At 45.7% G+C, this 26,974-nt stretch overlaps 7 protein-coding genes across 7 annotated transcripts; 4 read left to right on the forward strand and 3 right to left on the reverse strand.

Annotated features, from left to right (window-relative positions):
• Positions 1-3,966: 3,966 nt before the first annotated feature.
• On the reverse strand, positions 3,967-5,979 carry LDX57_004752 (uncharacterized protein; the record flags this gene model as incomplete). Its single annotated transcript, XM_046086425.1, has 9 exons — positions 3,967-4,440; positions 4,494-4,552; positions 4,604-4,662; positions 4,718-4,898; positions 4,946-5,179; positions 5,244-5,365; positions 5,415-5,524; positions 5,575-5,697; positions 5,761-5,979. The coding sequence occupies 9 exons, from the start codon at positions 5,977-5,979 to the stop codon at positions 3,967-3,969; spliced, it is 1,581 nt and encodes a 526-aa protein (XP_045942390.1).
• Positions 5,980-7,121: 1,142 nt separating this feature from the next.
• LDX57_004753 (uncharacterized protein) lies at positions 7,122-7,616 on the forward strand (the record flags this gene model as incomplete). The annotated part of the gene is made up of 2 exons (XM_046086426.1): positions 7,122-7,216; positions 7,265-7,616. The coding sequence occupies 2 exons, from the start codon at positions 7,122-7,124 to the stop codon at positions 7,614-7,616; spliced, it is 447 nt and encodes a 148-aa protein (XP_045942391.1).
• Positions 7,617-10,337: 2,721 nt separating this feature from the next.
• Positions 10,338-11,641, reverse strand: LDX57_004754 (uncharacterized protein; the record flags this gene model as incomplete). The annotated part of the gene is made up of 6 exons (XM_046086427.1): positions 10,338-10,446; positions 10,521-10,551; positions 10,623-10,755; positions 10,816-11,487; positions 11,551-11,585; positions 11,635-11,641. The coding sequence occupies 6 exons, from the start codon at positions 11,639-11,641 to the stop codon at positions 10,338-10,340; spliced, it is 987 nt and encodes a 328-aa protein (XP_045942392.1).
• Positions 11,642-12,688: 1,047 nt separating this feature from the next.
• On the forward strand, positions 12,689-15,465 carry LDX57_004755 (Zn(II)2Cys6 transcription factor domain-containing protein). The gene is made up of 3 exons (XM_046086428.1): positions 12,689-12,830; positions 12,959-14,832; positions 14,916-15,465. The coding sequence occupies exons 1-2, from the start codon at positions 12,762-12,764 to the stop codon at positions 14,090-14,092; spliced, it is 1,203 nt and encodes a 400-aa protein (XP_045942393.1). The 5' UTR covers positions 12,689-12,761; the 3' UTR covers positions 14,093-14,832; positions 14,916-15,465.
• LDX57_004756 (putative cell-associated beta-galactosidase) lies at positions 14,388-17,258 on the reverse strand (the record flags this gene model as incomplete). The annotated part of the gene is made up of 1 exon (XM_046086429.1): positions 14,388-17,258. The coding sequence occupies one exon, from the start codon at positions 17,256-17,258 to the stop codon at positions 14,388-14,390; it is 2,871 nt and encodes a 956-aa protein (XP_045942394.1).
• Positions 17,259-21,818: 4,560 nt separating this feature from the next.
• Positions 21,819-23,524, forward strand: LDX57_004757 (uncharacterized protein; the record flags this gene model as incomplete). Its single annotated transcript, XM_046086430.1, has 6 exons — positions 21,819-21,970; positions 22,019-22,106; positions 22,151-22,371; positions 22,417-22,601; positions 22,649-23,033; positions 23,092-23,524. The coding sequence occupies 6 exons, from the start codon at positions 21,819-21,821 to the stop codon at positions 23,522-23,524; spliced, it is 1,464 nt and encodes a 487-aa protein (XP_045942395.1).
• A 718-nt stretch (positions 23,525-24,242) lies between these two features.
• On the forward strand, positions 24,243-25,877 carry LDX57_004758 (transcription factor domain-containing protein; the record flags this gene model as incomplete). Its single annotated transcript, XM_046086431.1, has 4 exons — positions 24,243-24,435; positions 24,488-25,058; positions 25,109-25,454; positions 25,506-25,877. 4 exons carry the CDS (start codon positions 24,243-24,245, stop codon positions 25,875-25,877), a joined length of 1,482 nt encoding a protein of 493 aa, XP_045942396.1.
• Positions 25,878-26,974: the final 1,097 nt, after the last annotated feature.

The raw sequence follows: 26,974 nt of genomic DNA on the forward strand, positions 1-26,974 counted from the left end.
TATTAAAAATTGTTTTTTAATTATTGTTATAAAAAGTATTTTAAATTTTATTATATTTTTTAATGATTTAGTTTACAGTTATTTAAACAATTTTTATGTATTTAAAACATTGAATCATGTATATCATATTATAATTAATATATTATAAAATATTTTTTTAATTAAATTATTATTGTCATTAATATCTTTTTTATAAAAAAAATAATAATATGCAATTTTTATTTTATATTTATATGCAAGTATGATAATTCTGTAAATAATTTTCAAATTTTTTTATTACAATTTTATCATTAATTTTTTTTAATATGTTTAACAATATCAACAATAACAATTATTTACAATTTATTTTTTTTATTTATAATCCAAAATTAATTATAATAAATATTATTATTGTTCATTATATTGATATTAAAAATTAAAAAATATTTGTTATTTGAATTATTTTTTATAAAAATAAATTAAATAACAATTTTGTTTTTTATATATTTTATATTGTTATAATCATATCTAAAACATTTTGATAAAAATTGAACAATTTGTCAAAAATAAACTTTTTATTTAAAATCTTTGTTTATTAAATAAATTTTTATTTATAATTTAATTGTCATGTTGTCTGCATTTTTATTATAAACATTTTTATTTAAAAATTTCGTGTGTTATTATTACAATAATTGCAAATAATAAATTTTTTAGAAAAAATAAAATAATTATTATAAAAAATAATGGTTATTAATCATTTTCATTTTGATATCGCGACAATATTTTTTTAAGATTATTTTTTATTTTTTAATTAAACAATTCGAACAATATTTCATTATATAATATATTATGTTTTTTAAATTTCTTTTTAATGCTAATTATTTTTAAATAATAATATTATTTTATTTTTATCATTTTCTTCGTTCAAATTTATATAAAAATTATTCAAAAATTTATATTGTCTTTTTTATTCGTTATTAATTATTTTATTGCCTTTCAATTTTTGAAACATTTCATCAAAACAAATTTTTTCGATAATAAACATTATAAAAAAATAAAAATTTTAAATATATTGTATTAACTATAATTCTTAAATAACAAATCATTTTTTTTGTTTAATTGAACAACAATTAACATATTGTTGTTAAATAATATTAATTAAATAAAATACACATCATGTAAAGTTTGTTTTTAAATTATATCAAAAAAATTAAATTGAATAATCTTTATATTGTTTTTCTTGTTTTTGCATTCCGTTGATGACTGTTTAGAGTGTTTTTATGAATTTATTATATAATAAAAAAAGTATTATACTATTTTGATTCTTTTTATGAAATCTTTATGATAACAACTGAACAAATGATTTTGCTTATTCCATGGCAAGATTATCTGATTGATTATTTACATGAGCCCGCGCGAATGCACGGGCCTAAATGCTTGTCTAGACCATACCGTACCTGATCACCTGACGAACATCCCCACCTGACGAACGCTTTTCAACTCCGCGCCCACATAAGAATTGAAACCATACAACCACTTATGTTTCAAATTATATAAAATTTTTTGAACGAAGCGAAATATATATGAAATTGAAACTATATATTTTTTTTAATCGCGAAAGCATTGTAAAAAACATATTTGTTTGTTTTAACAATTAAACATTAAAAAAACCTGTTCAACAATCTCAATATCTATAAGAGCGATATTATTTGAATTTTTTGCCCGCAAAATATTAAAAAACTTATTTTTATCTTGTTGAGCCAAATTAAAGTCATTTTAAAATTATATATCAATCTGTTCAACAAACTAATCATTTTGTTTTTTACACTTTTTTTTTATTTCACAAAATTGAATTTCTTTATTCGAAACGCGAATTCGCTTGTATTTTTCAATTAAAAACCTCTTTTTTTTTCGCGCTATTTGTAAAGTCTTTTTTTCTTTTTTGAAATCTTAACAAATTATAAAATTTCATCTTTCTTTGCTTAAAGATCACAAATCTATTAAATCTTGTAGAAAGAATAAAACATCACATAACTGTCTTCAAAAGTCTGTAATTCAAAAAAAAAGATTTGTCTTGCTGACACTTCTTTTTCTTTTAAAAAAGAACCTATTCAAGACTTTGACAGCATAATTTTAAAATGATATTCTTTGTAAACAGATAATACATTATAAAATTCAACTTTTTCACTTTTTGATCATATAAATCGATAATTGCATATTTAAAAAATCTTTTAATCTTTCTCCAATCCTCTACATTTAACATTAAGCGAGATAAATCATTAAATAAAGACCAACTATTGTTTTTTCAATTAAATCGTGATAAAATGATTTCAAAATTCAATAACCAAATGTCTACATTTTTTCACGAAAAACCAATATTTTCAGATAATAAAACCCTCTTTCATAACAATCAAAAAAAAATGAAAAAAATCTCTTTTTGTGATATGACAAAGACCTTGAGATTGATAAAAAAATTGCTTTAATTCCGTATTATATATTGTAAATAAAGATCTAAAGATTTCAACGTCAAGCAATTACAACAAATATATAAAATGAAACAAATAAATTATCAAAAAAATCTTATTTGTTTCACAGTAATCAAAAAACTTTATATTGACATAAGATCTGTAACTATCAAAAACAAGAAATTTTCAACATTTTTTTGTCTTATTTTTGATTTTTTAATCGAATACATTTTACAATTATACATATTTGAATTCATCATTCATCCATTCTGAAGATGAAGATGCAAAGAAACAAAAATAAAAAAAAATCAAAATCTTAAAATCACATATCTTAAAGCTTTGAAAAGGCATTTTGATATATAAGATTCAAAGATAGCAAAATCTCATTCACACAAATACAAACAATCATAATAATCCATCCGCGATTATCATTCTGAAACTGTTGCTGTAAGCCATTTTACTTAAATAATTGTTTAAAAAAGATTCTTTTCATTTTACTAAATATTCCAATCAAAAAACCCTTTTTATTCATATTATAAATATCTTCTTGCTGTATACCGTATTGTTATATTTTGCAAATTAAAAGCTCAAAGTATAATGCGTATTTTCATACTAAATCAGCCCTTTTTTAAAATAAATCGATTTCTGTTGTATAACAAAAAATAAAATTATTATTATATCATTTCAAAAAACGACTTGATTACTGTTTTTCAGATTGATTTCCGCTGATTTTGTAAACAAGATTGCGTAACATTTTGTACAATATATAAGAATCTTTTTTATCTAATCGATTGATATTAAAAATAAACATTTTCAATTAATAATCATTCAGAAATCACTATTCTTGATATTGCTCATCTTTTGAATGTTGAACATCGCGAAATCGTTTGTTAAGAATTATTCGATTAATATCATATTTTTTTATTATAGAAAAAGAACTAAGTCGTTCTTTAAACGTCAAGGATTTTAATTCTATAATCGCTTCATTAATTGAAGCCATTCTGGTTGAGATATGGCTCTTTGAAAATGTTAGAAATGTCGGTGAAATTGTTCGTCAGGTGGGGCTGGTCGTCAGGTGATCAAATACGGTATCTCCATCAAGGAGCTTGTGGCCAAAGCCCCTTGATTCCGGTTGACCGAGATAGGCGATCATCGGTGCATTAAATTCCCCGAAAAACCGGGTAGGTTAACTAGGGTATCATGAGGTGTTTCCCAGTGTCTGATTCATCCTTAGCGGTATGGCTGATATTGCTTTTATCGGCTGCTGATTCCTGCGGATCCCCACATTACCCCTCTTATTGAGACTATAATCTGGGGAATATTGCGGGGTTGTTGAACAAATCCAAGATCATCAAGACATCGACGTAGCGTGGAGTGAGGCATGTTTCATGCATAACATATTTCATGCATCTAGTGTGGTATATTCCTATCCTCTTCACCCCCAATAAGTAAGAATGCCAAATTTGAACCAAGTACTCATCCACATCAGCACATCAGCACATCAGACAATCTAAGTAACATACTACTTCGATCCCGCCGCCAAAACACCCCAATCAATATGCGGACCTTCGAACCTCTTCCGTCCCACGAACGCCCAAAAAAGATTAATGATGACGATCACGCCCACTAAGATCACACAGACGAAGTTCATCGACCCCAACTCAACAGGAAGATTAGGCGGCATGCAGATCAACACACATAGTGCGATGATCCAAAGAACGGAGAATATATTACAGTACCAGCCGATGTAGCCTAGTTTCAGGTATCGGGGGGGTAAAGTGTCACGGCCCTGAAGGAGGAGTAAGCCCTGCGGGATGGTGTAGGTGATATTTAGGAAGAGGACGGCTGAGGTGATGATAGAGTTGAACGCGGTTGTGGAGGCGAGGTACAGCAGGCCATAGAGGCAGCTGAATAGGAAGGCGGCGATTGTGGTGTGAACGGGGAAGTTGAGACGGGTGCTGACTTTCGAGAAGAACGGTAAGAATGGGAAGCCGTTCTAGATAGGGTTAGGTGTGGCACTGTTGGAGGGTGTAGTGGGGGTTTCCTCACGTCGCGAGCGAATGCCCAGGCGATCCGGCCAGAGCTGACCCATTGGGATGGGAGAGATGCTGGGGTGTTGTTAGTCGTGTCTTGCTGAGGTGGTGGTCTAAGACACTTACTGAGATATGCGGCTAGCAGAAGGATGAACAACCCAAGTGTGACACTCCGACTTCCTGTTCTGTCCATCTTTGTGAGACTCGGTGGCCAGGGACTAGACTGGCGGGGCTACTTACATCTGATAGAGCAGCTCAAGACTTGGCAGTGGGGACTGCCTGATTGCTTCCATGTCGGAGATGAAAAACATGAAGACAATGAACAGGGACACGCTGGTCACTAGCCCGATAATCATCGTCATGATCATAACCTGTGGGACTCCTCTTCCCGGACGGGGAATCTCTTCGCTGATATGGATGACTATCTCATGTTAGGTTCGCACTGTACATCAAAGGAGAAGCATTTACCTCCGTCTGTCCCCCCAAACGCGTACATTGCGTTACTGATCGCAAGCATCCAGGCTGTACCTTCGTTCCATCCGCTATTACCCTCTCCGGACGCAACCACGAACGATCCAGGTTGGGTTTGCTGATGTAATACCAGCGATACAATGAAGAATATCAGGTATCTCGCTAATGACAGGTAGAGTGCTACTTGGGTCACAAGCGAGATTCTCCCGGCGACTGTAAACACCGGTAAGACTTGAGAGGTCAGTAGTGCACTAGGCCCATGGGTGATCGTACAAGGCCGAGAAACTGCGCTCACCTGTTACCAAAGACACACCGACATATGTCAAATACGTCTGCCACTGATTGGCTACGTAGCTGGGTATGCAGAAGTTCACAATGCCATTCATAACCAAAGCCGCGAGGGAAATCCCCGAGCAACTGGATACGTTAGCAATCATGAATATCGGGAAGAACTTGTGAAGCATACGTCACAATCCACCAAGCCAGAACTGACAGCCAGCCCACCACATAAGCGGTGTATTTCTTCGACCTCTCGGGACTCAAGATATAACAGAAGTGATACTGTCCTCCACTGGACTGGTAGCCTATTAGCACTAGGGTTACAAGAGGAATGGGATCGGCCATACTGGGAATGATGACCCGAGCTCTGCAAGTCCCAGCGTCACGGTGAATTGGACGACAAACGCCGCCATAAGACTGAATATACATGCTTGGGCACCTCCGTAGGCCAGGTTCTGCCCAAAGCAGCTCTGCATCCAAAGACATATGTTAGTTGGATAATGTTCAACAACCAAAAATGTTTGAAAGCCCACCAGATAGCCTATCCAAGAGTTGGTAATAGAGAACCCTAGACCGAGGGCAGATATCCAGTTGAATTGACGAGGCATGACCGCATCATGACCATTTGCACGAAGGACGGCATCATCATCGTACTCATCACCGATAGCATCCTTGAGTGCTCCTAAACGAATACTCTGTGTATCAGCAGGCTTCGACTCAACCTTGTCAAGTTCCGTATTTTCCAAAGACATAGTGGCTTATCACGGTCGATCGACGGTCGCGAGCGTGTGTTGGGACTCTCTGCCCAGGCAGGCAGCAGTATTTTTATATCCATCCCGTAGTAGCCCTGCACAAAAGGCAGGGCCTTGTAGATACCAAACGATCCGAACGACAGCGTGATAGAGTTGATAGTACTGGATTTCGTCCCATAACAGCCATCTTGATCATACTCCGCCAGTATACTGCTTTACCCCACAAATCAGAAGTGCCGAACGCTTATCTGCGCCTAGAAAATAGAAACCCGATTAAGGAGCAAGGGTTAGACAGAATTGTTAATCACACGCCGTGCCCCCTCATCAATTGCGAAACCCCGCATCGTAAACCTGGAGGGGAGAAGATTGCCACGGCGATGAGCAAGGGTTGGCTGGATCCATTACCTGATTGGGAAGCAAAGGCCGCAACTCCGACTAGTCAGTAGCGTCGGTGCTGATGTCACACTCTCGGCCCGCCTTCGCTATACCATGCCTTGCGTTATAAAAGCGACACGCATCAATGATAAGGTCGATGATCTTCAATCTTAGATAACGACAACCTCATCGAGTCCATACTCGCATAATTTGCGTTAAACATGACAGTTCTTTCGTCCAAGTACAGCGATCAAGTCCAGAAAGTCTCGAAAGACACCCCGATCGAGGACATACTTTATCTCCTCAAACGCGATGGAGGGGTATTTGTCAGGGGCCTCATCCCGGAGGATAAGGTAGACCAGACAATCTCGGAGGTGAAAGACCGCTTGGATAGCGACGTTGAATGGAATGGGAGTTTCTTCCCAGGTGGGTCATGAACATGCTGAGATGCGATCGAAGCAAGGGGGTGTGCTGACTAGAACTCACAGCGCAAACCCAGCGGGCACCATCTCTGATAGCGCGCAGCCCAACTTACACTAGAACTCAATTGATGAACCCGCTGTATCAGCAAGTGTGCGAACACTTTCTGACCACGAGGAGTTGGTTCTGGTGGGGAGATGAAAGGAAAGAGTCGGTCTCTAAGCCGTATGTCCATTCGTGCACCGCCATGAGAATTGGACCCGGGGGCAAAGCTCAGCCATTGCATCGTGACGATTATATCAGCCATCGTCATCACTCCGAATGATCAATGGGATGATTCCCGCGATATGGGTCGCGAGTCAGCTGTTGGAATGTTTGTGGCTGGTTGTAAGATTACGAAAGAGAACGGTGGTACTCAATTCATCCCGAAGAGTCATCTATGGTGAGGGTCACTACTTCCATCCGAGTGCTTAAAGCTGACAGCAGCTAGGGGCACCGATCGGAAGACGCCTCCTCGTGTGGAGGAATGCACCTTTGCCGAGATGGAGAAAGGAGATACATTCTTCATGCTAGCCTCTGCGTTCCACGGAGGAGGCTCAAACATCACGACGGACGAGCATCGCCTACTCTTCTCGACCTTTGTTGTACGCGGATTCCTCCGCCAGGAGGAGAATCAATTCCTGGCTGTGCCGAGAGACGTCGCTCGCAGCTATGACCGCGACATTCAAGAATTCATGGGATATTGTATGAGTGATCCGGCTTGTGGCTATGTGGAGCAGATGGACCCGATCTATCACCTGTGCCCAGAGCTCAACACGGACTCTCGCCCTAAGGATTTCTAGGCTCCTTTCAATTGGCTGTTGTGATGTTGGGCGGTATTTGGCAAATCCTGTGGCTTGTTAAGAGTAGTACTAGTCGTTCAATCATGAACTTGTTCAATTCTCAATCGTCGCCACAATTACTTGGGGTATTTTTGGTCAGGGCCTTTCTGCGTAATAATGCTTTTGACGTTTCTGCTGCTTGAGCATCGTTCGTAAGTTCGACATGGAATGTTTCTTCATTTGGTGAACTGTCTTCATAGTTGACGGTTTAGCAATAGGCTCCACCAGGTCAACTAGATATTGCTTAAACGATTGGTCGATCATATGATCCGTAGCCATTATAACGCCCGTGCATACTTAGGCGAGGCACCAGTTATGGAGGTGACATAGACTTTTCACACTCTCAGTCATCTGTTCTATCCGATAGCCCATACTCCGCACCGCGAGTGGACCAACTTCTCGGGAGAGCCATGGCAGACTCCACTGAGTGGGGTCTAATGATGAAGACGGCAATTGTTACGGGATCTTCTCGGTAAGAAAGACGTCTCTTTTTTGTGGACACCCACGAACTAACCGTTGACAGAGGTATTGGTGCTGCCATCGCTCTAGAACTCGGGCGCAGAGGTGCAACTGTCATCATCACTTGCTCCAGTGAAGGGTCTCGACAGGCGGCATTGAATGTGGTCGATGCCATTAAGCAAACAGATTCTAAAGGAAAGGCAATCCTAGTTCGCGCTGATATCACATCTGCGACATACCACATAGTTGGGAACCGATACCCCGTAGGTAGAAACATCTTTCCCGCCGTCTTTGTTGCAAAGCCGTGCACCGACACGAGAAATGCCCCCCGTCCTAACTAGACACCACGTCATGTTTCCTAGGAGAAGTAGGTCAATATCAACATATCTTTGCTCCATAGCGGAGTATGATCTAACCTCTTAAGAAACCCTGCCTGCGGCACCTGCCGGAAGAAGTGTCGAAAATGTGATCGGGCGCGTCCATCCTGTGAAAGGTGCCGGGCTAAAGGACTGCACTGCGAGGGATACCATCCCCGCTGCAAATTCATGCAAGGCCAGCTTTCCCGCCTCCCTGGGCGAAGGGATGAGTCAGGGTCCTCTACTGAGGCCAATGCAGGTAAGGAACTCGCACGGTTGGTATTCTTCATTGAGGACCAAATCTCATAGGCCTTGTCCTTTTCCAGATCAACGGTCCATAGATCATATCGCAAGATCATCTCATAAGAGATCGAAAAGTTTAGTTGGCAAGTCCGGTGCTAGTAGAGAGCAAGCAGAATCTGCGCTGAGCAAGCCGCAGAAGCCTGTGGCCTCGACAAAAACAGTAATTGATGATCTGCTGTGAGACAGCGATAACCAGAGTCTTCTCCTTTATTGTATGAGGCTTGCTCTGAGCTCATGTCACGTCGTGAAATCTGGGGGTCATCAACCAACATGCAGGACTGAGCATCACGACAATGATAGAGTATCAATTGTCTGCTTTACAGTCGCTAAGTTCGCTTCTGCTGCAAGAAGAGCTGCATTATCTTGCGGGTGAGGAGGAAGACATTCTTCTTGCCACCGTTCTCTTACTTGTTCTTCACGACGTGAGTTGCTTTATACCAGCTCCATAGAGGACACGGCCAAAGTAACATCTCACCATATACTAAAACTGCTGCAGGTCTGCGAGTCGAGGATTTCATCACACGGCGTCCATCTCACTGCGACGGGCTTTATCTGTGGAAAGCAATGTCGTCAGCCGCAGGCTTTGGTGTCACCACGAACCACGTTCCTTCTTTCAGCGCTGGTTTGGTAAGATAAACCAAGATATCTGAATCGTATGCTATTCTGATCTCTTACTACAGGATTGATGTTCTCAGAGGCTTCAACGGCGCTGAAATAATGACGTACGGCAATCACGGCCGGCCCTGTGTCTTGGAAACAGAGCTCGGAACACTGATTGGTTGCCCAGTTGAACTTGTCTATAACATTGGCCGCGTCCTAGCAGCGGCAAAAGTCTTCATGAGTGGGTCCATGGGGCTGAGTCTATTTCAAGCCTCGCTCGATGAAGCGGAAATGTTCTTTCGCCAATGGAATCCGGAAGAAGCATCATACCCGACTCAATCCAGTCACTGGAAGACGCTTGCCGAGTCATATCGCCATGTCTGCATAATCCGAGTGTTACGTTTTCCAAACACACGTGCCATTCCATGCGATGATCCACGAAATCAGGCATCTGTGACTGCGATCCTCGACGCCTCGATTCAGAGACCTCAATCCCTCATCAGAAGAGGTATGTCGATCTTTGCATTACTGAGATCAAGAATTCTACCTGCTTCTAGCACCTTGCAATGACGCAGCTTCTAAACCGGGTCTGGGATGAAAGGCAGCAGCAGATAGGCACATCTGTTAATGTACCGTGGATGGAATATGTAAGTGGCTTCCAATTTACCTCGCTATCACCTTCTAACGATTGTTCAAGACATGTTCTACTGACCTAGTTCGACAACACGATTATCTGTGTTTTTGACTGTCGCTTTGAAGCCCGCATTTCGGTAGCCTGGTGCACGAACGTCTTGAGCGGCGCAACTCTGGATGGTAGAAAGATCACAGCTGGGCTTTCAATTCAAACTCTGAACGAATTATATTGAGTCGAGGAAACAGATCGCGTTCTATCGCTCTATCCATCTAACTCTTACCGACTCTGCTCGCGGAACATGTAACGTAAGCCCTACTCGGCTTTCTTCAATTAGGGAATAGGCATGCTTTTGAGCCTCCTTAATATCCTGGCCAGGTTGAGGGACGATTTCAACACGGTGCCTTCGTAGCAGATGTAGGAGAACCGCAAATACTTCGACCTGTGAGAACTTCTGTCCTGGGCATACTCGTGAACCAATTGACCACGCAAATAGTGAATCCGTCTTTAACCCACAGATTGTCTCCCCATTCGAGGCAGTGTTTGTCTGATCAATCCATCTGCTGGGTTTCCAGGCATGAGAGTCAGAACCCCAGAATTCAGGGTCCGTATGCAAACCAATAGCGCTGATGTTCACTTGAGTCTTCCTGGGGACTATAAGCTGCCCCTCAGATAGTCGAACTAATTGATCACTGCTGCTTGTTGTTCGGAAGATAGTAGGAACAGGGCCGTAGAGCCTCAGCGTCTCGTACTTCTCGTAATTTAGCACGAAATATCTCAATCTTCACGTTAGTTGCAATGATAGACTTACCAGAACCGCCCGCAACCTGACGATGCGGGGATAGGTCTGACTATAGTCCACTCCGTCGGATGGCTTCGTCTTGGCAAATATTCCATCAACCTCCTCGATAGCCCAGTCTTGATAAGAGGGAAAAATGGCTAGGAGATAAATAATGTACAGCAAGGCATTAGCAGTAGTCTCGTGTCCAGCAAACATGACCATGAACAGGTTTCCCGTGATTTCCCTGTTCGCCAGGCCAACGTCGTCTGCAGAATTGAGCAAGAAGGATAACAAGTCCGCTCGAACATTCGAACCCGAATATGATAATCTGTTCTCAACAATTTCGTTTAGGCAACAACCAAGCGCCTTGATGTTTGCTTTAATTTTTCGTCTTTCCCGATATCCGACAGGCCGAGGGCGCACAATATCATTCAGAAATGCAGTCAGGTGGTACTGACAAGATTCAACGTTGTGCCGGTTTTCTTCAATGCGTTCGCTGGCATCGATGCAGGATTCGAAAAGAACGTTCACGCTCAATGTTGTCATATCGGACTGGGTCGTATGAACGCACTGGGCATTGACCCATTTATTCAGAACTGCAATGACTTGCTTGGCGGACACGGCCCACACAGCCTCGTTTACCTTCTCATGGAATGCTTTCGCAACCAATTTACGATGACGCTTCCACTCCGGACCTTCGACCTAACACATATATTAATTACTACTTCGGTTACCATGAAGGGGGATGGTTGTTTGTCGCCCTACCGACGATACGTTCTTCCCGAAGACATCCAGTCTACCTTCGATATAATTAGTTCAATGTTTCATCGTAATGCAAACCAGACATACCTAGCATCTTGATTGGTTTAGGGAAATCATTTCGACGAGATAGAATGTCTTTTGCAGCATCCCTGTCCGCAACGAAAAACTCGCATCCAGCCGGAGTCAAGAGAAAAAAGCACCTCCCATAGTCTCGGTATATCGAAAATTTCTCGCGAAACGCCCAATTTGGCTGGGACAATCTCATGAAGGCAAAGTTTGCCAAGAGATTGGGGAGTCGACCATAACCTGGTATGAAGTGTAGACACCGCCATAGAAAGCCTCTAGATGAGGTGGGGCAGAGAACTATGGGCAAGTCGAGTTGTCTAGCCCGACGCCAATAATGATACCACGGTCGCCCGATGTGCCAGCACCATAGGAAACCGATGGCAAGAGTGATGGCGAGCAAAGGCATGAAGGATTGTCAGAGCACCACGTGGAAATGTGGGAGGGCAGCGCAATGGTGACACGATCTCTCGAGTAGCCGAATATTGCAGATGAAAATAGGGCTGTTTTGAGGGGGATTGAAGACAAAAATATATATTCCGGTCAAAAAGTGTGTTCCCAGGGAAATGTCTAAGTTTTGGACGCCGCCACCGGAGAAAAGAACCGCACCCATGATTGGCGCCTCAGGAAACCAACTGCTAAGTACGATTCGTATGGAGCGAAATAACGATTTCTGACTGTTCGAACTCTTGAGCTCTAGGACAACCTGTTTCCTAGGCCGAGGCCGAGGGAGCCGGGCCAGTGGGTCTCTTCGTCGTACTCGTACGGATGCCCGCAAAAAGACTTCGATCTAATTTAAGGGGTGGGTCAACGATCTCGCGACTGCATTGTTGATAGGACACCGCGGCATTTCGGTGGAGCGAGCCGGCGCAAGTGGACTCGGCCATCGCTGCTGAGTTTCGACTTTCAAAGATGAAGAACAAGCGAAGAATGCAAAAAAAGCCGCGGAATAGAGGAGCCGGTCGGCAGGGCGGTCTAGGGGGCGGAGCGGAATGACAGGCAGTTCAGTTCCTTCGGTTTCTCTTCGCCGCCCTTTTCTATGCTGCGCCCCTCGCTTGCTATGAATGATCAGACACGATCCCGATCTCGCGTCCCTGGCACAATCATGTCCCCAGGCTGATCTCTAACGGCTTATTGGTCAATTACGCATCATGGCTCTGCGTCGACCCCACCAGAAATCTAGACATGGTTGCAGGACATGTAAGCGTCGAAGAGTCAAGGTTCGTTACCTAGCACCTAGGCCTGCTTCCCTCCGTCTCCTTCAAGCGAAGGGTAGCAGATCTCGCTCACCCCTTTCTAGTGGCTAGCAGTGTTTTCCTTTGCAGCTCTGTATTGACAGATATTCCAGTGTGACGAGGCTAGGCCGATTTGTTCCAATTGCGAACACCGAAAAGAAACCTGCGACTATGACACCGATTCATCACTTATATGGGCTAGCAATAGGAAGTTGCGACGAAGAGGTCAAAGGCGGACGGAATCTCTAGAGCCCAGCCTGCTAGACCAGTCCACTTCAGCCAGTGCTACGTTCGACCTCCTGAACCGATTCGGTGCGGATGATGATCCCACGGTTCCCTCCATTACATTGAACATGAATCAACTTGAGCTCATTCTGCAATGGAACAACGACACCCACCGATTCTTCACCCGTAATGAGGAAACAAGACACATTTGGCGAGACTTGATCATCGAGGAAGCTTTTAATACTCCATTTTTGATGCACGGTGTCCTGGCGGTATCCGCGCTGCAGCTTTCCTTATCCAAAGCCGAGCACCAGCGAGCCTTCTGGCTTGGTATAGCCGCGGCACACAAGGGTCAAGCTCTTCCACCATTCCTCGCAAACTTCTCGGACATCAATGCGGCCAACGCCAAAGCAATGCTGGGCTTTGCTAGCTTAGTTGTTGCCTTTGCATTTGGTTCGGCACTCACAGGGCGCTCTGATCCCGAGAAACCTAGTCTAGATGCGCTAAACGACGCGTTCATTCTATGCCGAGGTGTCCAGGAAATTACTAGTACCGCATCACCATTTTTGCGTGAGAGTAATTTCGCCCCTCTTTTTGATCTCTCGCGCCCCGTCGTCAACATTCCCAGTTCTACAACAGAGGCGCTCGACCGTCTTGCAAGCATGAACACAACGTCTTGGCTCGGCGAACAGCATGACACTGCGACATATACCCGCGTTATTCAAGCGCTAAGAGACCTCCTTCCGTACACGTATCTTGAACCCACCTCCATGACCCTAGCGGCAGGATGGGCAATCAGATCCCCACCTGCTTATCTAAACAATTTGCAGAATCGAGAGCCTTTTGCCCTGGTCATCCATGCTCATTACTGCGCCTTCCTTCACATAGCACGTGAAAACTGCTTCATCCAATTTTGGGGCAGTGCCGTTCTTCGCGACATTTGGCATATATTAGACTCGAATTGGAAACAACATATTGAATGGCCTATAAACGAAGTATTTGGGCCAGGACATATACTATGAGCAAGTCTTAAGAGCACTTATAACACAAAACCACCGATCATCTGGATGAAACAACCCATGTTTGAATACCTTTATTTAGCCCTCCTGTGCTCGATACAAATGCGCATTTTGATAACAGTTCTAGATTTTTTCCAGGGCGCTGATGTACGTCCTGCCACATCTACGATTATACGATGCGACCATCCCTTTTATGGTGTGCAGTGCAATTGGCTTCGGTGTATCTGGGTTGGCTATTCGAGCATGGATAAATCCCCCAACATCCATTTCCACCAAAAATTGTCCAAGATCAGCATCATCATGCCGGAGTATAGACTTCGGCCTCAAGAATTTCCAACTTATCGTCTGCGTCGAGGGAAATCGTGGCACTCTCTCCAACCGTGGCATTGAGGTCCAATGTCACATACCCCAGTGACTTCGCCGTTCTCCCCTTCCATACAACCTTGCCACCTACAGTCACTTCGACGGGGTACTCTTTGTTCCGAAAATCGTTGAGCTTCAGTACCATCTGTGAAACATTGCCAGGTGCTTCCCACGAATATTTAATCCAGGCGGTCTCTTTATTTGCGTTGGAGGACCATTGAGTTCTTTCATCATCGTCATACGATGCTTTACTGTTGTCCTTGTCGGAACCAGCCGTGGCATTGGATAATTGGACAGCCTTGCGTGATGTTGTGTAAGAACGTCCTTGGGGAGTAGGGCCTCGAGAGAGGTTCGAAGAGAGATTATCCCCAGGCAGTTGGGTACTCAGCCCGTCCTTGCTTTTGAATGGCTTCGAGGTCAATGTAACGGAGGCTGATTTCAGGTGATCTGATTTTGCACTCAGTGTGACTCTTCCAACAGTTTCTGTCGATCTCAACATCACACGATTGACACCATTCTCAACAGGTAGCGAAGTTGCGAGAATGTAATTGTCCAGTCCTTGTGCCAGCCCACCACGCCAAGTGGCCTCTCCATCTATCTTGAAATCAATCTGGTTCAATGCAGTCGGAACTCGCTGGTTGTTTGCATCTACCACCTCCACGTCCACTAGAGCAATATCGGCTCCGTTGGCGAGAAATCCATCCGGCGCGACGTGCTTTGTGAGACGGATCGCAGTCGCCTTTCCCGTTGTCACCTTCTTGCCTATGACCGCCTTCTCGCTGCCGGAATGGCCAACGGCATGCAGCTCACCGGACTCCCAGGTGACATTCTTGAATGTGAACAGGAAGCGGTCGCTCTGCTCTCCCCATCCTAACGACTTCTCATTCAAGAAGAGCTCTACTCGTTCAGCAGTAGAAATGACGTATACGTCCTTCGTTGTGCTGTCGTTGTAGTTCCAGTGACCTACAATGTGTCCAGTCATTTTTTCAACGTCGACCCAGTTGTCCCACATCACCCGGTGGGCGTACCACCCGTCTTTCGGTAGTCTCATCGCATCCACTTCCCCAGACCGACGATAATTTTCAGCACCCCGGTAGTGCGTGTTGGAATCGGAAAAGATAATGTTCACTCCTCCGGCGTTAACTCTGGTCCCGGTTCCTGGTCGCTGCGCGTAGTACTCAAACCACCTTTTAACGTTTTCAATCGCATGGGAATCTTGATTTCGATTGTACTGACTGGCGTCTTCGTCCTTGTATGGCGGTCCGTCCCCATCGATATGGTATGGCGGGGAGTAGTTGTCCCAGTACTTCCGCAAGCCTTCGTCGCGGCTATATTCCATCTCCCAGAGCGGCTGGCGGGCGCTTTTCGTAATGTATAGCATCTGCCCCCCATACTCTGCCACCGTGCTATTGAGCATTTCGCGACAACCAGCGGCGCGCCCTCCGTATGGGTCGAACTTGTCCCTGAGGTCCTTCATCTCTTTCATATGGTCCTCTGTTATTCCATTATTGCCTGACTCATAGAACACTATGCTCGGGTTGTTCCGATTATAGATAATGGCATCCCGCATAACTTCATGCCTCTGCTCCCATCGTCGGCCTGTGACGTCTTTTTCGGAATCCCCGGCAGGCATTGCCTGCAGAAGACCTAGTCGGTCCAAGGATTCAACGTCTTGTTTCCACGGCGTGACATGCATCCATCGAATCAAATTTCCGTTGCTCTCGAGCACGAGCTTGTTGGAGAAATCGGACAGCCAGGCCGGGACCGAAGACCCGAGTGCCGGCCACTCATTTGTGGTGCGCTGTGCATATCCTTTCAGATGCAAAGCCCGATCATTGAGCGCAAAGTGGCCATCTTTGAAAGCGGTCTTTCGGAAACCTGTTCGCGTAGTGACGGTGTCGACTACTTGTCCGCCCTCCCTCAAGGTGGTGTGCACATCATACAGGTACCCATAGCCCCAGCTCCAGAAGTTCAAATTCGACAGCACTCCAGAAACGTCGACAATCCTTGTTTCATTCGGTTTCAGTGTGAACCTCTCCCCTCGCAAGGATTTGACGGTCTTCCCGTCGATGTCATCGATCCGGACGTCATAGGAGAAGGTCTTTGAAGATGTGTGCTCGTTTCTGACCTGAGTCTCGGCCGTGACCGTGGCAGTTTTGCCATTGACGTCAATGTCTTTTGAATACACATACACTCCAGTCGTCTTGAGGTTGGAATAAAGTGGCAACGTCTGATACAGTCGATCGGTTACATGAAGGTACACATTTTTGTTTATCCCTCCATAGTTGGCGTAAAAGTTCTTGTCACTCCACTGATATCGGGTATCTGTCTCGATTTCCCGATATTCCCAATCATTGTCGATACGCGCGGCTAGCACATTCTCCCCGCTTATCTTGATCGCGTCCGTGATGTCAAACCCGAATGCCATCACACCATTCTCGCTGCGTCCGATCCATTTCTCATTGAGGTAGAATTCTCCCGCATGCCGGATTCCCTCAAACTCAAGGAAGACCTTCTTGTCTTTCGCGGAAGATGGAAGCTTGAAGTGTTTCCGGTACCAGGCAATTCCGGTAGACAGATTGGCGATCCCTACCTTGAATGAGTCATCTTCGTTCCATGCATATGGTGTGGTCACTTTCTTCCAGTGGTCATCATCGAAGCCGGCGGTTTCTGCCTTGTCAGGGTCGCCGACATAGACTTTCCAGTCAGAGTTGAAGTTATATTTGACCCGTCCGCTCTTCACGGGGGCAGCGTTGGTGAAGACCAGAAGGATGAGAAATATCACGAGAGAGAAGAGATGCCTCATCTTGGCTTTCGTCACCTGAGACCTGTTGGAAGAACACTGAGCGATTTCTCATTTCCCTCTGCAGCGATGCGGACTTTATATCGCATGCATCCCTCACCTCCGCACTATCTCACCTGCGTTGCCACAACGGCTAATGAGCAACGAATGGCCAGGAACGTCGGTCAACCATTGTCGCCGACCCTTGAAGTACGGTAACTGATTTTGAAAGGTCTTTGAATTACTCCACCATTTAAAAGGTATTCCCATCCCCTGCCAAGCGTGAAGTAAACGTTCATCATACCCTTTTGAGAGAGTGAGTTCTTGCATGCATACCCGTGCCAGGACTTCCCCACGTTCCAGTTCAAAGACCGTACATATTTGCCCAAAGCTAGGTCCTCCTCTGTGAATCCTGTTTCGAGTGATTGGATCATGCTTGGATAGACTAAGCTTCTCGGGCGAACTTTGACCGCGACATATCCCGAACCATTTGGCAACCCAGTTCGGTTGTAGCCCTTGTTGAATTTGTCTTGATTGTCTCATGGCTGGACTAATGAAACGAGGTCTTCATGCATACCCCTCACATCATGAGTAATGCGAGTGGTCATCTGTCGACTTGGATTGTATTAATGTTCCGCTCTTCCGGCTTTGTTCCTCCGAGCCCCGTGCACAGCAAGCGACGGCCGCATGGGTCTTCGGGGTCTTCAAATTCCACCTCTCAGTGGAAAAACAACAGTTCTTGCGACCGATAAAGCCGATTTGTAGACCGGATTAGCCGATTGAGGGCGGAGGACAAATTGATACTCTCAACGGTAGGGTTCGTCCGATATCCATTCTGGTCTTCAAGCAGCTTCTGTCTTCGCAAGCTCGCATGTAATGTCGGATGTCGGTCATTTGACGTTCCTCTCTCCTCGGGAAATGCTAAGGAAGCGATTGGAATTATGGCACGCTGCCTGGGGTCCGTTGTTTTGTTCTCGTGCACGCGGTGTATCGTTCGCTCGCATCAGCCGATTACCATTGGACTTGTGTAGCTCGACGCATAATGCCCTGATTAGACGGGAAGAATGTACTGTTTGCTATCCTGTGCATAGTATCTTCAGCTCTGCGCATATAATAGTATCTGTGGACCGGCTTCATCCTATACTGAGGGACATTGGAGCTGAGTACACTGCAAGTTTCACGCGGATTCTGGAGAAAAAGAAAGTTCCAAGGAACCAGCGAACAACACGCCCATGGTCGATTGAGGCAGTGATAGAGAAAATGCTGGTAGTTCTAACAAAGTCGGTCGCCCCCGGCGACGAACCCCCGTTATATTCGGATCTTTTCCCTCGTATAGTCGTACCGATATCCCGAAACGGTTAGAGATACGAAAGCGAGCGGATCCCGACAGCAACGGATTTCTGGCTTGTTAACTAGAACCGGTCCTCGTCGCGTTCAAGAGCGAATCGTGGACAGCGCTCACGATATTCGTATGCTTATTCGAAACCGGGTGGTGCGTCACCTTCCCGCAGGGGACATCTTGCTCTGTTTTTGTATGGCTAAACGAGTACGGTCAAGAATGACGATTCTTCAGGCAGACAAGATAAGTCGGGGTAGAAGATACTATTTAAATCCATCTGCGATGTCTTTGAACATTGGACTTTGCGATAATACTTCTCAAACATTGGTTTTACCTTGCTCGCTATCTATAGCTTCCTACCCTCTCCGCCTACTTGATTTTCGTCCACTTACCCCAAACAGCCAGCACCATGATTGATCTCTCAATCTACAACAGCCCTCAGCTTAAGTTCCGGCTTCATATAATCATAGGAGCCTTGCTTCTATTGAATTTTATTCTCGTCATTGCACGTCTAGCCAATAAAGGAACCCCACCGACTCGATCTAACACGTGGGGTGTGGCAGTGGTGAGTTCTTTCTGATTAAATTGCCTTCAAGCAGAAAACGCGAAGAACAAAGGACACTGTACTAACTCCACCATAACAAAGTGTGTTAAATCGGCTGTCTTCATGGCATACCAGGTCTTGACGACCCACGCCAACCGATTCAAACGATGGGCCAGCCCAAAAGCTTATATGATTCTTAACATTATCGATACTATCTTTTGGTTCGCCCTATTTATTATCACCTGCATGAGCACTGCCGGCTCCTGCAGTGGGAGTAGTTGTCCGCTAGGTGGTATTGTGGCGACTTTGACTATCATTCTGTGGTAAGAGCACCGCGTTGTTTTACCAACTGTTGTTTACCTGACTAGATTGATATACTAACTTGCGTCTCGTTTAGTGGTCTTGCCGGAATCTTGTCCTTCGTATGTATCCGCGATTGGCGCTATATCAAGACACATGGTGCTCTGCCTGGCACGGTGAAACCTTCCGTTCATGGTGGAGTATAGCGGTTAAAATACTGGAACGAAGCATAGAGTTATGAACATTGGGGGAGGACCCTCAGATATATACTTTTGATTGGTAAGTAGAATGGCTCATGCGAAATTTTATGATGGAAAGAAGCCTCCTATCTGTACAGCCCCTTTGTGCTATGGCCCCAACCGCGAATATCATGTAGAACTCAGTTCGTTGCCCTATGAGTCTTCCAGTTATTGTAGATTATTACAGAATATAGAGGGGCGAGAGGGTCCTTTGGCACTTCTTTGGGCACGCATAACAGTGCATAACTGCATACGCTTATATAATGTTTGGTATCATAATCTATGCAGTATTCTGTCTAGAGTAGGTAGAGCAATGGTGTTATCCGAAATAAACAGTCCTATGTAGTGCAAGCACGTATTTAGACCGATAAACACTAGATCGGAATCCCACGTTAGCCAAAAAAGGAAATTTAAAGACATCGAATCTATCCAGACGTAGTGGCTCGTTCAGCTGTGTGACTTGAGACCGTATCCGCGACCTTTTTCACCCACTAAAAAGGGGAAGTCGAGAAGAAATGACTGGAGGCTCAAGCGGCATCAGTACTAGCGATGTATCCGGTGAGCGACTCAAAACAGAATTACAAATTCTTCCACACTAGATACACCCCCTGATAAAATCCTGCGGCCTGCATTGCAATCGAAAACAGCTAGATCCTTTCCTCCGAAAGTAAACCCTCATAAAGAGTTCAATTGTTGAGATTAACCAGCCAATCAACTCCAGCTGATTATGGCTTGGTATCAGCCACCTTTCTGGTTGAGAGCAGAAAGGCGGAGTTGGAAGGGGGATACGTGTTTTGACCTCAGGAAACGGCCGCCACCATGCTCGAAACTCTTTCTTCGTTCGGTAGAAGGGAGCGGAAAGCAAATTTCCACATCGTGCTTCTAACACAAGGTGGGAAATGGGTTATGGTTAGCGTTGTGTAACGGGAACGAGTGATAACTCACAGGAGCTTGCATATATTGAGCCTGGGGCGTTTGTATTTAAAAGGGGGTGAGATAAGGAGTACATGATAAGTAGTCAGATTGAGGCAAAACTGTTTAGCTCCGTTCTATTATTGGACGAAGCGAGATAGAGGTACGAACCGAGCAAATCCATGCCAACGGTGGTGAGAAGTCTGGCGGAGACATGAAACATGCTGTAGCTTCGAAAACAACATGAATTCGGGCCTCGTCGCGGGGACCTCGTATTCGAGGATAAGCGACACACGGATGGCGATTACTGGCGGCAGCTATCCTTGGTATTGGGCTCATCATGACCGTGCTTGTAAAGGGGACTGGGCGGTTGGGAACCTGTCGGTATCAGATGCCCTAAATCGAAGATTGATTGGGCCGGTTTAGGCTAAGACCAGTGAACGTGGCTGAAAGGCATCAGCTTCCAAGATTGCCAAGGGTCTCAGCCTCTGGCCAAGAGCGGACTGAGATTGTGGACGGTAAATTGGATCATTTGCTGAGAGGGTTTGCATGTGTTGGGTTCACGTAGTACAATTTCTCTAATTTTGTGAAGTCATCTGTTGGTAGGAATAGTATGATGCGATGTCCCGAGATAAAGAAATAAACTCAGACAGGGGTTTTTGCGCTATCTGTCCCACAAAAATCAGCTCCATATCTCAGTGAGAAGCGCGCCAAGTCCACAGGTCCGGGGTCCCCGCATGGATCAAAGGAAGGAGTGGAAATGACAGATCCAAGTTCGATCTGGTCCACCACAGCCTAGACTTGGCCGTGAACACCAGCAAGCATGGTGTAAGATGGCAACATGCGCTTCCAATAACGGCCGCCCCCCTACAGGCCAGCCCCATGAGCCCTAACTGCCCGATAGGACCTGCCAGCCGCCAAGGCCAAATTGTAAGCAGAAAAGCAGGGCCAGACTGCCCGGAGGGCTTGCGTGCTGGCCTTGGCACCACCTGTGGTGAAAAGGATATCCCTTCCCTTGAGCCTAAATTTGTAGCGGGCTATCCGAGCTAGTCCTGTCGTGTAAAATTGGTCAGATACTACGCCTGAGCTATCTGTTTTTGAGCTAGAAGTGAGGGGTGACCCCGGATTTCTTGGGCTTGGTGGGTTTCTCCTTGGCTGGGCCGGATTGTATAAGATGGAGCCTTGGTCGGGGGGATTGGGGAACCCATTCCTTTACGAATCTTATGCTTACGCTGACACTTACTTACGACATGGATGATAAAAAGGTTGTTCTTGAGAGTGCAAGCAGCGAGGAGTTGGAGAATGGAGCCGTTCAGGCGGTTGGGTATGACCAGAAGGCTACAAAGCAATTAATTAGGAAGATCGACTGGGTGTTGATTCCGTGGCTCGCCTTTCTTTATCTGTGAGACTCCTGTGTGTAGTAAAGGTGCGACTTGACTGACCACCGCAGACTGAGCTTCCTTGACCGAACGAATATTGGAAATGCGCGTCTTGCAGGGCTGGAGGAGGATTTGGGCATGTCTGGACTTGACTACAATGTATGAGTGAAGATCCTCCTGAGATTCCAATGCTGACGACCTAGGTTGCCCTCGCCATATTCTTCCCTTTCTACGTCGCTGCTGAGATCCCGTCGAACCTAATGATGAAGAAATCACGACCTGCCATCTGGATACCCATAATCATGTTGGCCTGGGGTATAGTATGCTCGCTGATGGGTCTGGTAAATAACTATGGGGGCCTGCTTGCCTCTCGAGCAGCCCTAGGTATCGCTGAAGGTGGACTCTTTCCAGGTGTTACCTTCTAGTCAGTTCCCTTCACAGTGTTCAAGGCTTCTACTCACCTTCCTAGTATTACAATGTGGTATAAAAGACACGAATGCGGCCTCCGCATGGCCATCTTCTTCTCCGCCGCGACAGCAGCCGGTGCCTTTGGCGGACTCCTCGCGCGAGGTATCGTTGAAATGGATGGCCTTGGAGGCAAGGCCGGCTGGGCTTGGATCTTCATAATTGAAGGATTAGTCACATTCGTCGTTGGTACGTTGCCCTCATCGGGACCTCAACCGCAACTAACCCAAACGCAGCAATCGCCGCCTTCTTCATCATGAATGACTATCCCGACACAGCCAAGTTCCTCACAGAGGAAGAAAGGACTGAAGTCCAGCGCCGTCTCACGGAAGACCGCAGCTCGCTTGCCGACGAGTTCAATCTGAAATACTTCTGGGACGCCGTCCGAGACTGGAAAATCTGGGTCCACATGTTCATCACCATGGGCATCTACACACCGCTCTATTCCTTCTCGCTCTTCCTACCCACTATCGTCAAGACCCTCGGATACTCCAATACCACGGCCCAGTTGATGACCGTGCCGCCGTACGCAGTGGCCTGCGTCTTCTGTATCGGAGGCGGTTTCCTGGCTGATCGTCAGGGTCAGCGTGGAATATACATGATTTTCTTCAACATAGTCGCGTACGTCTCTCAACCATTCGCATTCATTCTCTAACCTCGACTAACTCTCACGAACCAGAATCATTGGCTTCATAATGCTGATCGCCTCTGACAACACTGGGGTAAAATACGCTGGCACCTTCTTCGCGGCCACCGGCATTTACCCCAACGTACCGCAGGGTGTGGCATGGAACGGGAACAATATTGGGGGCTCCGTGAAGCGTGGCGTAGGAATTGCGATGCACGTTGGATTCGGGAACCTTGGTGGTGTCGTCTCCAGCTTCATCTACCAGAGCAAGGACTCGCCGCATTTCTACCCCGGTCACGGGACGCTTATTGCGACATTGTCAATGAGTACTGTTCTGTGTATCTTCATGACCATCTATTTGCGTCGCGAGAATGCGAGGCGCGATAGGGAGAACCCCAAGGCTCCGGCGGAGTATACAGAGGAAGAGAGGAGGGCAGAGAGGGAGAGGGGCGATAATGCTTCGTTTTTCCGGTATACAATCTAGGCGGAGGTGGTGAATTATTGAATAGGATAGGAGTGTTGGACCGTCTGAGTTACTTTCAATTGAAGTAAACACGTTTAACGAACATGTGAAGTGGTCGGTGTGTTCTTAGAGGAAATGGAATGGATATACTTCCCAAAATGGAAAGTCGCACGTGCCTTCGGAAGATGCCATGACTAAGCCGTCATTTATTTCCGCTCAATCCCGAGGCTCCTTCGCACTTTCCCCGACATTCCCGACCGAAGATCCAATGGACAATGCGCTTGTCAATTTCATGTGATGCCTGTCGGTAAGGATATTTCATTGATTATATACGGCGACTGCTAATCATTGTACCAGACAAGCGAAGGTCAAGTGCGTCCATGAGGGCCACCCGCCTTGTCGACGCTGTCACCGTCTCGGTCAATCGTCTTGCGTACTGACCGATCCTCGAGCCTCTCCGCTCAGGCCAAAGAAAGATTCGTTTCGGATTCAACGAAGAGAGAGCCATTCATCGCGGTCGACAGAGGTTCTTCCAGAGAGAAGTGCAGAGGCCTCCGCGGAGCATACATGCCAGTGTGCTCCTGCCAACCCCATCGCGTCCCTTCCGGCAGCCACCATCGTGAGCGCCTGTGACACCTATCGGAAGAAATTTCCCGTCGCCAATTTCCTTCACTATCCTACGCTGATTGCAGATGTATCAAATAATGCGCCAGCTGTGGATCCTGTCTTTGTGGCCTCCATGCTCTGTCTGTGCGCCCGTTTCATGAAAGGCCATCCTCTTGAGCCGGAAAGTGTTTACGCTGATTATGCGCGAACTCAATTGGCAAGTCGAGTCTTCGAGGCACCGTCGCTATACCTGGCTCAGTCTCTGGTTATGATCACGTTCTATGAGTGGGGCTCCGGTCGTCCGTACAAAGCATGGATGTATAGTGGTAGGTCGATGCTTGTAAATCAATTCGATCGACGGCGATTGACTTTCTTTAGGCATGGCGACGTACATGATCCAATCTCTTTTAAAAACGGCAGACGATAGCATGGAGCACAATCCGGAAGAGTTTCACGCGTCACAAATTCAATATGAACAATTAGTTCGGACGTACTGGTGCTGTTTTGCGCAGGACTGCGAGCTAAGCTCAGGTGCTCGACAGCACTTTGCTCTGTCATTTCGCCAGATTTCGGTTCCCCTCCCCATCAGCGATCAGGATTTCAATTTCGGCCGCCGTTCTACATCTCGACTAATGCCAGCAAATATGAATCGACACTCGCTGCTCTCTTCGGACTTGACGATCGATCGTGGTTTGACCATAGTGACCCGTGGGTTTGATATTTTTGTGCGTATCCTGCGATTTGCAAATGAAAGCCGTCGAGGTCGCACGTCATCACCTACCGTCTTATCGTCACCACAACTGACCTGGCGTACTCTCAAGGAAGAGCTTGACGAATGGAGGTCCTTGCAAGATGTTACAGTTCGATATCCTGCAACGAGCGCCCAGGCTCACGTTGCTCTGGGGTACGGTGAGCTTTTCGCTTATATCAACCTGGTTTACTTCATGAGGTAAGTTTTACCCACTCAAAATGATCAACGATGCTAAGATAGGATCACAGCATTCTTTTCCTCCACCGTGACTCCGTGCTTTCTGGTTCGAAGCCATTCGCCGACCGGGCGATAAACGCGACCGAAGACTTCATCGGCTGCGAAGAGGCCATTGACCAGCTTTTCGAGGCCGCACAAAATATCAATGGCGTATTATCCGCACTTGAAGCATCAGAGACACCAGTTATCACCCCCTATGCTGGTTTCAGCGTCTTTGTTGCGGCCCATATCAATATGTACGGCACCGTTTCTCCGCTTCGGTATCCCGGTGGGCGTGAACGAGCGGAGCAAGAAAGGAAAGCCAATTTCTCATATCTCGAACGCCTCTGTGAGTATTGGCCAGTCGGTCAGAGCTGGGTAAATTTGGAAGCCTCGATACTTTCATTTAAATTGCTAACGCGTCGATAGTGGCGAACTGTGCGGGAAGCGGATAAGTTTTATCGAACGGCTAAGAGTAATCACTTTTCCGACGAGCGTCCCAGTCATCTCACCCTCGCTGGAACTCTGGATGAGTATGGAGACATCCGTTCGTCGCGTCCTCGGAATGATCTATCAATATCAATGCGAAGGCGAGAGACGGTGTCTTCCGACGCCGTTGATTCGGCACAAGAGGACCCGAGAACCACACACAATAGTCAAATAAATATTGCACCAGGCCATAACGCAATGCTTGATTCTTACGATCTGGAAGCGGAAATGCTACAATGGCCCTTCATCGACGAAACATGGTTCCATGGGTTCGATACAGGGTTTGATGCGGCATGGCCTAACTTAGGCTGAAGGGCTGAACAATTCAGACAGTACTTCAAGCGGTCACCGCGCCTCTACCTATGGACGTCACGTGTTCTGTTATCTCCCCTATCTCCATCGAACAATAATCTGGAATTAGGGTCGTTGAGTTGTTCCGAGGTCGGGTTTTGATGTCAGGATGAAAACCATCGAGGACCACGCAATTCATGCAACAACTCAAAAATCTGATTATTTCCCTCCGCCTGTACAAGAAAGCAACCAAGCTACAGGGTATCCTTCAATCGCCTCCAAGGGGTAAAAACGCGCTTTGGATGCAGTCTAAGCGGATAAGCCATTCCCTTCAGGATGCCGAGAGTTGCGAATTACCTGTCTCGACGTCTAGACCGACTTTGTTGCGTTCAATTTGTGACCGTTACATCGTGTCAGAGAAGGTCTACTCCACAATAAATTAATCTTAATCCCAGTCCTTTCTGCGACCGATTCCATCCTTGTTATTTTCACGAATCAAAAGGGCAACGATCGGCAGAAGTAAGGCCTCATGCTTCTCCGTATTCGAGAGGATTACGCGCTCGGTTTGGCTTTTTTCAATCATTTAAAACCCTTGACTTGTGAAGCCAGCAACGCCGGTCACATTAGGGAGAACGCGATCGAAGGAAGAAATCCCCAATGGTCCGATAGTGGTCAAGGAACCAGACAAGCGACGATCATTCCGTCGACGGAATTGGACGGCAAGCCACTTGCCGCTACGCAGACGAGCTAACAGCCTTGTTCCCGTGCCTTGTGCCCAATCGATTGTAAAAGGGGTTTGTACGGAGCAGTGCTATCCGTCTCCGTCTTCCGTTCCCTGTCATCTCACCCATTGGGCAGCGAACAAGGTCTTCGCATAAGGGGGAACCGATTTGTACGCCATACTTCGTACTAGTCAGTACATCGCAGAAACAGTACTTTTACAAGCTAGACCTTAGGGTCATAATAATTATGGTGAATTCTAGGCCATCATACAAACAATATTCTCAATTAATGATTCCTATCAAGTTCTAGCCCTGTCAGGACCTGGGCTCTGTTCTTCGTCGTTATATGGCACGAGGCCGTGACTGCTCAATGAGCCTTGGGAATCTCGCCTGTGT

The sequence above is a fragment of the Aspergillus melleus genome (assembly GCF_016097325.1).
Source record: "Aspergillus melleus strain CBS 546.65 chromosome Unknown contig2, whole genome shotgun sequence".
Lineage (NCBI taxonomy): Eukaryota > Fungi > Ascomycota > Eurotiomycetes > Eurotiales > Aspergillaceae > Aspergillus > Aspergillus melleus.